At 34.6% G+C, this 13,602-nt stretch overlaps 1 protein-coding gene across 3 annotated transcripts in view; it reads left to right on the top strand.

Moving 5' to 3' along the window:
- The window catches only part of RNF138 (ring finger protein 138), a 39,047-nt gene extending 26,202 nt beyond the window's left edge, over window positions 1-12,845 (top strand). For 2 of the 3 annotated variants that reach the window (XM_080821691.1, XM_080821689.1), the window contains 4 exons: window positions 5,539-5,595; window positions 6,610-6,721; window positions 8,432-8,539; window positions 10,510-12,839. In XM_080821691.1, coding sequence (XP_080677817.1) covers window positions 5,539-5,595; window positions 6,610-6,721; window positions 8,432-8,539; window positions 10,510-10,578 — 346 coding nt within the window. In that variant the 3' untranslated portion in view covers window positions 10,579-12,839. Of the gene's footprint in view, window positions 1-5,538; window positions 5,596-6,609; window positions 6,722-8,431; window positions 8,540-10,509 lie in introns of all 3 variants that reach the window. The other variant, XM_080821690.1, reaches the window with a different exon arrangement.
- The last annotated feature ends 757 nt before the right edge of the window (window positions 12,846-13,602 follow it).

The raw sequence follows: 13,602 nt of genomic DNA, 5'->3' as shown, positions 1-13,602 counted from the left end.
AATTATTCAAGTTTTTAGCCCATTTTGTAATTGGGTTGGTAGTTTCTTTGCTGTTAAGTTGTAGGAGTTCCTTATATATTTTGGAGATTAACCCTTTATCAGATACATGGTTTATAAATATATTCTCTCATTCCATAGGTCATCTTTTCACTCTTTTGGTTGTTTCCTTTGCTGTGATGAAGCTTTTTAAGTTAGGTAGTCCTACTTGTCTGTTTTTGCTTTTATTTCCTGATGGCAAATGTCTTTGCTCAGTTTTTGGCTAGTCGTCTTATAGTATCTTTTGACAAACAAAAATGTGATACTTTTATTTGTATATGTATATATATATATAATTTTTTATGATTTTTGCATTTTGTGTCATGCTTGAGAAATTTTTTCCTATGTCAAGGTTGTAAGATATTTTCTTCTTTGAACATTTTAAAGCTCTGCTTTTCACATTTATTTTGGATGTATAATGTGAGGTAGGCAAAATTTCCCCATGTGATTAGCCATTTGTCCCAGTACCATTCATTGGGTCAGTTTTTTCTCACGGATTTACAGTGCCATTTCAGTACTACACATCTCTGTGTTCTGTTCTGTTCTGTTCATTTGCTTATTTCTCTGATATCAGGCTATCTTAATTACTATTGCTTCAACAGTAAGTTTTAATGTCAGGTAAGGAAAATTTCCTTCCTTGGTTTACTTATAAAATTGTTTCTACTGTTCTTGTCCCCTTGATATTCCATATAAATTTTAGGATCAGACTTTTGAGTCTCCTGAAAATCTCTGTAGAGATTTTGATCAGAAGCATTATAGAGGTTGAATTCATTGAAATCATAGATTTGTAGGGAACTGACATCATATGATCCTGATTTTCCCTGCTAGAAATATAGCTTGTCTTCCCCAGTTTTTTTAATGTGATTTTTTTTTTAAAGATTTTTATTTATTTGACAGAGATAGCAAGAGAAAGAACATAAGCATGGGGGAGCTCGAGAAGGAGAAGCAAGCTCTCCACTGAGCAGGCAGCCCCATGTGGGGCTTGATCCACAGACACTGGGATCATGACCTGAGCTGAAGGCAGATGTTTAGTGACTGAGCCACCCAAGCACCCCTGCTCCCCCCCTTTTTTTTTTTTTACAGATTTTATTTATTTATTTGACACAGAGAGATCACAAGTAGGCAGAGAGGCAGGCAGAGAGAGAAGAGGGGAAGCAGGCTCCCTGCTGAGCAGAGAGCTGGACATGGGGCTGAATCCCAGGACCCTGAGACCATGACCTGGGCTGAAGGTAGAGGCTTTAACCCACTGAGCCACCCAGGCACCCCTCTCCCCCTTTTTTTTAAAAAAGTTTTTTTTTATTTATTTGAGAAAGACAGGGCAGGAGTGTGGGGGGCGGAGGTGGCACAGAGGGAGAGGGAGAAGCAGGGAGCCCGCCATGGAGCTCCATCCCAGGAACCTGAGATCATGACCTGAGTTGAAAGCAAACCCTTAACCGACTGAGCCACCCAGGTGCCCCATCTCTTTTTTTAAAAGAGCATTTTAAAAAAAATGTGCTGAAAGAATTCCATCTAGAGCATGTGTAAATATGTTTTGTTGTATCTTTTCCTGGTAAAACTTCTGTTGTATACAGATGGATCTTTTTTTCCTGTTTTGTAATCTAAGTGATTATTACTAGTGAGTAGGAATAGTCCAGATTTTTACGTTAAGGTTGTATTAGCAACTGTTGACTTATTAGTTCTCATAGTTCCAAATAATTTACCTGTAGATTCTCTTGGACTTACTATGTGGAAAAATTTTTTTTAATGTAATTTTATGTCTTAGTGCTTCATGTCATAATTTATTGCATTAACTAGGATCTCTATCCAATAGTAAATAGTAGGCACCTTTTTCTTGTTCTTGATTTTAAGTGGGAATGCATCTAAAATTTTATTATTAAGTATTATGTTTACTGTAGTTTTTTAACATAGGTATTTTTTATCTGTGTCATAATGATATCACTCTGAATTTAAGATATCCCCATTAAATGGTTCTGTTCAAAATGGAATCTTTTATGGAATTAAAACTTACATATATTTGACACCATTCCCAGATATTCTGGTACTTAAGGTGTAGGCATTTGTATTTTTAAAAGCATTGTGAACAATCAGGATTTTTTTTTGTTTTTCTTTCCATTATGGAGGTTGCATCCTATTGAATGGTTATTGTGCATCAGATGAAATGATCTTCTAAAAATTTTAATTGATAATATGGTGCCAGTAATAGATTTTCTGTTGTTGAACCCACTCATGCATTTCTGGAGTAAATGAGTAGGCTACCAGTAGTAGCCCAGACATGGTACAGGATGATTAGGAAGGGCTAGAGTGATGATAATGACAGTTATAATGGAAAATAGAGAACTGTAATGGGAGAGGGAAGGGAGAAAGCATTTGAAAAGGGCATTAAATTTGATATTAAAATGTTTTAAATCACTTTTGTGGTTGTATACCCCATCAGTGAAAAAAATAAAGAATGCATTCCTAGTACATGTATGTTTATTTTAAAATTATGCATGTGGGGTACCTGGGTGGCTCAGTTGGTTAAGTGTCTGACTCTTGGTTTTGGCTCAGGTTACGGTCTCCAGGTTGTGAGATCCAGCTCTGCATCAGGTTCCTAGCTCAGCAGGAAACTGCTTCTTTCCCTTTGCCTCTCCCTGTGCTCTCACTCACCCTCTCTCTTTCTCTCTAAAATAAATGCACAAATCTTAAAGTAAAAATAAAATAAAATAATAAAAAACATGCATGTATTTTACAGTACTAATACTTTATGTACATTTAAAGCATACAAAATTTAAGTGAGCTAAAGATGAAATCGTTACTTTAAAAATAAGTTTTGCTTAATGGTATGAGATATTTTTATTAATGTTTTATTAATACTTTTACTAAAACCAATATTGTTGACTATACTTTCTAGAAATTTTTTTTAAAGATTTACTTAGAGCACACACACACACACACGTGCATGAGTTGGGTAGACGGAGAGGGGAAAGGAGAGAATCTCAAGCAGACTCCCTGCTGAGCGTGGAGCCTGTCACAGGGCTCAGTCTCACTACCCCAAGGTCATGACCTGAGCCGAAATCAAGAGTTGGATGCTTAACTGACTAAGCCATCCAAGTGCCCCCTAAAATTTTTTTAAATCTTAGTTTAACACTATGACATAATCAAAGATTTGAAACTAAATTCTTTTTACAGTGATACTGATTTTGCTGACTGTCATGGCTGAAAAAGATACTTACCATACAAAAGCTTATAGATCCAAATAGAAGAAGTATGTCATAGGTTTAGCTTACTAAAGTTTTCAGTTCCATTCATTAAATGTCAAAAGAGCTTTGTTGAAATTTTCATCTTCCCTAATGTTACAGTTGTTTTTATAAACCAACCAGAAGTCGTTACAGTGTTTTTAGAGGATACATTCAAAACCCAGTGATTATATTTATTTGGAAGATTTTATTTGTTTTTTATTTTTTATTTTTTTAAGTAAGCTCAATGCCCAGTTTGGGACTTGAACTCAGAACCCTGAGATTAAGAGTCAGATGCTGTACCTACTGAGCAAGTCAGGCGCCCCTATTTGAAAGATTTTAAAAAGATTTAAAAAAACAATTAGAAAAATCTGTTACCAAGTTTAAAAATACAGATATGAGATTTTTAAAAAATAGGTGACACATACTGTTTTCAGTGACAAATTCATAACATCTCTTTAATAAATGCAGTCTCCATAATTTGAATTTATTTTAAAAAGGTGTTTAGTCTTCACATTGTTAAAATGCCACCTTTACCTGAAGAGACAGATTAGTATCTGCTGGAAAGGTACAGAAAATAATGGTTTACTAGTTTCCTCTTTGGTGTGAAAACTGGGAAGCTCGCTTGCTGGCTCAGCATTGGATAGATGTGTGTGGAGAGAGAACATGGTTATTTTCATAGAAGGGATGGTCTTTGGGAGGGTGTCTATACTAAATAAGCCTTGTTGTATGTAGCTTTATTATGAAAAATCAAAAAAGGAAAATTCAAAAAGAAAAGAACATTTGTTAGGCAGCTAGTATAGTAACGGTTTTTTTTTTTAAGATTTTATTTATTTATTAGTCAGAGAGAGAGGGAGAGAGCACGAGCGAGCACACAGGCAGACAGAGTGGCAAGCAGAGGCAGAGGGTGAAGCAGCCTCCCCGCCGAGCAAGGAGCCCGATGTGGGACTTGATCCCAGGACGCTGGGATCATGACCTGAGCCAACGGCAGCCGCCCAACCCACTGAGCCACCCAGGCGTCCCGTAACGGTTTTGTTTTATAAAAAAAAGTGAATAAGCATTTTTCTAGGTTTAACAACTCTTTTAATTCTGGTATTGAGATAAAAAGCAGACTTCTGCATGGTACAGTTCTTTGCCCACTACCTGTCTCATTTCTGTTAATGTTTCTGCTGTTAAAAGGCTTTGTTTCTATAAAATTGACCACTCTGATGATATTCTGTAATGCATAAGTGACAGTCCCCATTTGGAACATACCCACTCTTCCCTCTGGATTTCTCTAATACTGCATTTGACATAAGGCTCCAGGACAGGGTCCCTCTGAAGATGTCAAATTGTTCTGTATATTAAATGTTGGAAAGTCTAGTACCTTTTTTGGAAAATATGAACATAATGAACATTTAAATCTTTTCTTAAAACTACTCTGCTTTGGAGGCTGCATCTTTAAACCACATTCTAGTTACAAGTCGGAAAGTTCACAGATTCTTTCTTGCTTCTTTTTTTTTTTTTTTTTAAAGATTTTATTTATTTATTTGACAGAGAGAGATCACAAGTAGGCAGAGAGGCAGGCAGAGAGAGAGGAGGAAGCAGGCTCCCCGCTGAGCAGAGAGAGCCCTATGCGGGGCTCGATCCCAGGACCTTGAGACCATGACCTGAGCCGAAGGCAGAGGCTTAACCCACTGAGCCACCCAGGCGCCCCCAGATTCTTGCTTCTACCTCAGCTTTCAAAAACTAGGTAGTCTAGGTAGAAGAGTCTCTTTGAAAGTCTGAAGAACCTGGTGAAATACTATCATGCTAGGGATTTAAGATAATTCTGCAAAATTCTATATTCTCTATATATTTGTAAATGCATAAACTAATTTGAAAAGGATGTAAATAAAGATATAATAAGCAGTTTTCTTACCAGAATTTATTTAAAACGTAATGCTATAATTATTTCATAGTTCAGAACTATTTGAAATTTAGGCTTTTTTTTTCCTTTTTTTTTTTTTTTTAAAGAGAGAGGGCATGCATGTGCGAGTGGGGGAGGAAAGAGGGGGAGAGAGAGAATCTCAAGCAGGATCCGTGCCCAGCACAGAGCCTACATGGGGTGCAATCTCATAACGCTGAGATCATGACCTGAGCCAAAATCAAGAATTAGATGCTTAACTGGCTGAGCCACCCAGGCATCCTGACGTTCAGGCTTTTAAAAAATTCAGACTAGTCCTTTCATTAGCAATTCAAGTTAATGAATCTGTAATGTGCTTTTTTACTTGAGGTATTAACTTTTCCCCCCTCTATTCTTCTTAAGTAATAGGAGTGAAACATCTACATCTGATAACACAGAAACTTATCAAGAGAATACAAGGTAAGCTTTTGAAAATTTTACTACTTTAGTACATAATATCTGTCACTTTATAATAGATTTTTTAATTAGAAATATTTTTTAAAGATTATTTTTTTATTTATTTACTTGACAGACAGAGATCACAAGTAGGCAGAGAGGCAGGCAGAGCGAGAGGAGGAAGCAGGCTCCCTGCTGAGCAGAGAGACCGATGTGGGGCTCAATCCCAGGACCCTGAGATCATGACCTAAGCCAAGAGGCTTTAACCCACTGAGCCACCCAGGTGCCCCTAAAATTTTTTTATAAAATGAAATCATCAGACATAATGCTAGACTAGCAATTAAATAAATGCTGCAGATGCTTTTACAAATCACATTAATTTAGAATAGTGTAGATCTCCTCTTTTACTGTGGTCAGGTTTCTTCCATGCATAATTTAGGTAGAGATGTCAGTATTAAACTGTCCCTTGCTGAAATTCTGAGGTATTAAACTTCAGTGATGCATGATCCTCAAAATGTTTTGAAATGTTGATTGTTCTGATGATTGACACTTTTGTTTTTCACTTTTCCTATGAATTTTGGATGTTAGATTCCTAGAGACTGGGATAGACTAAGGATCTGACCTTGATGGGAATCTTTTTAATAAAAAGTTTTGAGGTCCTAGATATGGGACACCACAGGGTATTTACAACTTTGAGGAGAGTTACAGAGACACCTGTTGGCCTTACACAAATGACTAAATTTAAGTTGTTTGGATGTAACTGCTTAACATATGGGGCAGCTAGGTTTGTTTTTGTTTAGGCCAAAGGCACCACGAAAAAATGTACTGAAACATTTTAAGGGTACTGTAAACTGGGATTGTTTGGGAACATCCGTTGTAGATCATTTACTGAAAATAGTTTTTGCAAAATGAGGAAATCTTTGAATAATAAGTATACTTTTAAAAAAAGAAACTTAAAATAATTGGTCAACGAATAGGAAAGCATCATTTTTGTTACGATTTCACCTTAAGTACATTTCATTTAAAATTATTTTATAGTTCTTCTGGGCATCCTACCTTTAAGTGTCCCTTGTGTCAAGAATCAAATTTTACCAGACAGCGTTTACTGGATCATTGTAACAGTAATCACCTATTTCAGATAGTTCCTGTGGTAAGTACCTATGTTAAAGACAGTTTTCTGTTTAAATATGCTCTTGCATTTATTTTACTTCATGTGTATAAGAGAAAGTAGTTGATTTAAATTTGGATGGGGCATTATCAATAAGGTAGACTTTTGTCAACAAAAAATTGATGACCAGAAGCAAAATGAGATATTTAAAATTCCACTAACTCACTTACGGAAAGGGAGATGGTTATTACAAGGGTGATGTAAGAGAATAGGCTGGAGGAGAGTGAAATCATGAAAGGTGAACTGGGGATTTTCATTTGAGGAATGGCAGAACCAACCTCTACTGGGACCTCTCAATTTCTTAATCTGTAGGATTCAGGCAACTGGATCTGGCCTGGTGGACCTGTTGCAGGTGAAAGCATTTATAAATAAGAATAAAGTCAGTAGGTGTTTTTAATTGTATCCTTGCAGAATCTAGTATATGAATGCATAAAGCACCGAAGGAAAAGAATCATACTTTCTTTTTGATGCATACATATCTTTTTGATGCCATTTTGAGGCTGTGTAAGAAAGGGGGAGACCTTTTTGATGAATGAGGGAGACAGTGGACTGGAGGATTCCAGCATTGTGTTAATGGTCCTACAAGTCCTCTTTTGGAACATGAGTTGCACAGGTAAGTGATTTCAGCTGTGGATGGTACAGGAGAAACAGCTGGAAGAGATACTTTTCAGCTGTACATTTTGATATATATTTTCTTCAGAGATAAGAGTAGAAAGAACATTTCATAAATAAAATAAGGATTATAGGTATTTCTAAGCAGATTTAGTTGGTTGTGCTAGAAAAGTTGTGAAAGATATGTCTCAGTAACTACTGAGACTACACTTAACCTCTTACATAGCACTAAGGAAGACACAACACCTACTTTGTTCATTAAGGGACGGTCAGTTAATAAACAAATACAATTGCCAAAGATCTCTCCAGGAAAAAATCTCACATTTAAGATATTTGATTTGTTTTTATATTGCATTGGCCAATTTTTGTTCTGCATTATTTTCAAAACAGCACAAACTTTGGTTAGAGTCCAATTACCAAGTTTCTTCTTACTGGATTTGAATGTATCATCCATTCACTTTTTAGCATGTCCTTCATTTAAAACCTTAAGGATATGATTTGAAGTTTACTTCACTTTCATTTTACTTATAAATAAAATTAAGCTAATAGTGATTATAGTTATTTGTGGTTCAAATGAGATTACATACTGGCTAATGATAGCAACTGTGGCATTATTAAAGGTTGGCTGTGATGTTTCTGTTCAAATAGTTGTGTAGTCAGAGATGTAAATAATAGAGTGTATATCTCTTTTTTATTGTGTTAGATTACTATAATTTATCTGAGGTACTTTGGTCAGGAAATGATGATCTCTTGAAATTTGGACCTTAGAAGTGATTTTTTTTTTAAAGATTTTATTTATTTATTTGACAGAGATCACAGGTAGGCAGAGAGTCAGGCAGAGAGAGAGAGGGAAGCAGGCTCCTCACTGAGCAGAGAGCCTGATGCGGGCCTTGATCCCAGGACCCTAAGATCATGACCTGATCTGAAGGCAGAAGCTTAATCCACTGAGCCACCCAGGCACCCCAGAAATGATTTTTATATAGACATTTTCAGTAACATAAGCTTGTGTTGTTTTAATACTTCCAATAATTAGTATGTTTGGATATTTTCATTATATTTAAAACATTCTGTTTCTCATAGACATGTCCTATTTGTGTGTCTCTTCCTTGGGGAGATCCTAGCCAGATTACTAGAAATTTCGTTAGTCATCTAAATCAAAGACATCAGTTTGATTATGGAGAATTTGTGGTAAGTGAAATTCTTTAAGCTTAAGAAAATACCCTGTAAATATTCAAGTTAAATTAACTTTTTCAGTCTAGACTTGAGTTTTGAGACAAGCTATTGTTTTTATTTCTTTCTTTATTATTATTATTTTAAAAGATTTTATTACAGAGAGTGATATTGAGAGAGGGAACACAAGCATGGGGGAGTTGGAGGGGGAGAAGCAGGCTCCCTGTTGAGCAGGGAGCCCCATATGGGGCTCGATCCCAAGATGCTGGGATCATGACCTGAGCCAAAGGCAGATGCCTAATGACTGAGCCACCCAGGCACCCCAGGGTTGTTTATATAATAATATAGGTGAACTTCGGTTCTATATTTGTGGAAGTGGTACAAGTTAAATTTACTGTTTACCTCCTGTACTAGAGAGATAATTAATGTAAGACGAGCAAACCCCCAGATTGAACAAAATGACTATTTATGTGAAAACTGTCTGGATTTAAGGGATAATTATACCTACTTAGAGAAGTGAAACTGGTACAACAGATGGAGGAGAATGTTGTTCTCATGTAGTATAAGTTGGTTATTATAATAGATTTCTCATATCTACATATGAGACACATTATTTTTTTTAAAGATTTTATTTGAGAGATTGAGTGAATGAGAGAGCAAGAGAGTTCACAAGGTGAGGGAGGGACAGGTGGAGAGGGAGGAGCAGGCTCCCTGCTGAACAGGGAGCCTTACAGGGGGCTCCATCCCAGGACTCTGGGACCATGGGATCATTACCAGAGCCGAATGCAGACACCCAACTAACTGAGCCAGCCAGGTGCCCACATCCTTGTTAAAAATGAGCCAGATTGAGTAGATTCTGGTCTTAGACAATCGCTTTAACAGGCATGAGAGAAGTTATATAAAAAAGATCCCTAAAGCAAAAATGGGGTTACTTTCTACCTCCCAAATGTGTCATTATAATTTTTTAAAGAAATTAGATGACTTTTGTTTTATTGTGAAATTACATTTTATTCAACTGCAGTGAATTAAAACCATGTCTAATTCAATATTAATCCTGATAAAGAATGGCTGATACTTATTTTCCAGTTTAGGTAAGCACAGGCATGTGCAATTCTGACAATGACATGAACAGAATTTATTTTTTTCTCTGTTCTCCAGTGTTGAAATTATATCATTATTGATAAATGTTTTTTTATTTTGTGGAATTTGCATTTTTAGTTATATTGTTTTAAAATAACACCTCAAACATGTAAAATTCATGTGTACTTTTATGATTTTAACATTTTTATGAAATACAGATTCTTAAATTCTCTAAGAAAGTTTTACTGTGGACAATATGATTTGCAAAAATGAAAATATATTTTATGAACCGCTTTTGATCTATTGTGATATTGTGATCTATTTTGATCAATTGTCCAGTTGTTTTATTTTGCCACAGGAGAGTATGTAATTTTAATTATTCGAGATTGTCAAGTAGAAGCCCGTTTTACAGCAAACCCATAGAACATAACTGATAGCAAGTAGAATTAAGTGAAGGTGGGTGGTGTAACTAAGATTGAGGAAGCTATAGTTTTTAGCTTCATGTTAGGATTAAGAAGCTGCTGTTTAGTTCTCTTAATTCAACAAATGCTTGTTTTCTTTAAAATTAAATTTTTTAGATAATTTGACATTCTTTTCTAGAGATGACACAATTTATTATCACTTAAAATTGTGGGTTACCTTTAACTGTACTTTTAATTAACTACCTCATCTTAAAGCACTATAACTTGCAAATTTCATTTTCTGCTGATCCTAATTTGTTATTTATCAATTATACTTAAATAATTACAACTGAACTTAATTACTAAAGTTCAGACATTTAAGTCTTATGTTTTAAAGGATAGCATATATTGTAACATAAACCATTTTAAGTGTGTTAATATATTGGGCAAAGTATTGAGTAGTGGAGTATGTCTTTCCTATTGATATGTTAATGTTATTGTTTTTAGAATCTTCAGCTAGATGAGGAAACCCAGTATCAAACTGCTGTTGAAGAATCTTTTCAAGTAAACATCTGAAGGCTGTAGACATCTCTGCATCTTTGTACCTGCAAGTGCCATCTTTAAGGGGAAAACTACATGAAGTCACCGTTTCAGTAACTTGCCGTGTATATTAATAAAAGTAATTCAGTCTATTGATTTAGTTTTTTAATTAAAAAATAAAGGTGGGCCATATGAAAACTTCATCTTTTTGATAAGTTAAAAATGAAAGTTAGGACATTATCTTTAAAAATATTGAAATGGACAAAAGGGATTTCCATGTTGTACTTCTCTTTTTTTATATTACACAGTCTTAAATTTTTCCTTATGTTGCTTTTGGAATTTGGTGCAGTTCCTCCCATGGACGTTCTCGTACACAGGTAACACACAGTAGCACACTCTGAAAGATGTGATTGATAGAAACCTACTAAATCTGAGCCAGTTACCAGAGTTGCAGAATGGAGACTTGAAGTGCTAAATGAAACAATCCAAAGGAAACTTTTTTAATACAGATTCTAGCTGAAGAATCCAACTATAAGAAAATTGTATTTATATAATGTTTAGTATTTTTGAAGACTAGTGAGATTTCTTTAATAATTATAACTATTCTTTAAAAAGTGAAAGTTCATTGTAAAGGTATTTCCTTTTTGCCTTAGAAGGAAATACTAAGAGAAAAATTTATTTCTTAGGTGGGAGGTTGGTAATTTCAGATCTTGTTTGTTTGGCCGACTAATTTGTAAGCCTAAAGTATATTAAGCCAAATTATAGCTCTTTGTCCTCAAAATTTTCTAGCCAGTATTTCTCTTTAGCTAAGATGAAACTTTGATTAGAAACTCCCAGTTGGTGATACCATATTCTACAGGTATGTTTAAATGAGAGGTTTGGTTTCATTTCAGTTTAGAAACTCATTCAAAGCTAAAGATGTGTATGTATATATGCATACACTTTTTTATGTGTATTTACACACACATATGCATGCAATTTGTCAGGTTATATACAGAATTTCTATTAAGATTTTTTAAATGGACAAGCAATATGGGATTGAATATCTGATTTGATTAAAATTTTTTATATCACCAAATTTTTAAAAAGTAACGGCCAAATGCTAAGTGGTTTAGTTGGCTACTGTTAAACCTGAAAGTTGAATTTACACACATAATTACCTTGTTTATATGGTGCTCATTTGTTATTCTCAAAGATAATGCATGACTGTGAAGTAATGAGATGGATGCTACCAGCCACTCTGTTTCACTACTTCTTAGTCAACACTGGGTTTTTTCTTAGTATTTATTAATAAGAATCATAAAATAACTTGTACTAGAAGGCCTAAATTACAGAATGAAAGAGGAAGTGTGTATTAGCTGACATTCCATACTAATATGCATTGTTTATGCTTTCTTTAAAATAACTAAAAGAACATAAAAGAAAATCTCAGAAGTAGTTTGCTGCTAATATATACATATATTGTATGAAAGGGTATATTTTGGTTTTGTTAAAATCCTTGTTGACTTTTCTACAGTGAACATTTTTTTTAACTTGATTTAATAAAAATGTTAATTTTGGAAGTGGAGTTTTGTAAAAACCTTTTTCAGTCAAACAATGACTATGGTAGTAATAACAATCACCAAAAAAGCCATACATCTTGATGAGCATATGCCTTGGTTCTGTCATTCGAAAGAGTGATGTTTACTATGTGCTTGAACATTTTCTCTGCAGTTACATGAGTGTAATTGTAAGAATAGCTGTTTAATGAACTCTTTTTAAAAAGATTTTTGACCATAGGTTTTTCCAGTTTAAAGCAATAACTTTACTACTTTCTTTCAAAGTTAATACTTCCAGTATATCAAGTTTTAAACCATTCTGAGATTTGAGAACTTCTTTAAAGGAAAATTGTAGTAGAGATCATCTTGATGAAATTGTGTTTGGAAGTTTGTGGATTAGTTAAATATCAATAATAGTCTGTGTGTCTTTCCTATAAACTTTTCTTAAAGAAAATATTGCCTATTTGCTATTACCTGGGAACTCCTCAGTATGGAAATGTTTGTTTAATCTCACCTTTTGTCAGTGGGTTAGGAATAGGGACAAGCTTTACAGATTTACAGTTTAAATTAATGAGAAAGTCCTTATTTTTAATATGCTTATAGCTGAGTCAAAATAAAGGAGGGAAACTTGGTTGCTGATACCCAAATTTCACAATACCACCTCTAGGAAAGCGATTTCCCTCAGCAAGTTACAGTTTATGTTGTTAAACAGAGTCTTATTTGAGATGTATTGCTTTATTTTTCAATTAAAAGTGGTTTTCTCCTACTTGTGTGTCTAATTAAAATTTTGTCTAGAGGCAAACATGATAGCATTTAATTCTCATAACTCACCCTGGAAGACGTGTAGGAGATAACTCATTATTTTGCTCTTGAAAAAGTGGTTAGGAGAAAGCTACCACATGCTGATGCTATATGTTGCATTTAACTTTATAAACCTATTCTATCTTTATTTCAAATGTTAATCAATTTATAAGGCTATTTGTCAAGTGCTATATGCCGCAAGATTTTCAAGTCCTGTTAGCAACCAGGCAGAAAGCTAGTTAACTGGTTAATAAACACTTTTATGTGGAGAAGTTACCCTTAAGTAAGATATCAGGGTTGTAAGAACATCTTGCCAAATACAATATCATATACCTTTTGGGTTGCTTAAGAAGTATTAACTATAATCTTCATTGAATCATAACTTTTATGGAAATCTGTTATGGCTGCTGCTCAAAAGAATAAACCTTTTGAGGAGCTGATGACATTTTAGCCTTTGTGACCCAGAAAACATGTAAATACATGTAGTATAAAACTGATGATAGAAACATGAATAAAGTACTCATTCCATGATACCACTTAGTGTCAATATAATTTTCTGATTATGCAGTACAATTACGAAAAAAGCGTGGAATGGGAAGGAGTTAATGTTAAGAAATTAAAAGAATACAGGAGCCTCCCAAAAAATGAGTATTACCACCTGCATTTCCCCTCTAATCTGACAGCAATTGTCCAATCCAGGGGCTGAGAGAGGTGACCGTTG

The sequence above is a fragment of the Martes martes genome (assembly GCF_963455335.1).
Source record: "Martes martes genome assembly, chromosome: 13".
Taxonomy (NCBI): Eukaryota; Metazoa; Chordata; class Mammalia; order Carnivora; family Mustelidae; genus Martes; species Martes martes.
Note: the sequence above shows the minus strand (reverse complement) of the source record. Positions and strands in the feature narration are given on the sequence as shown.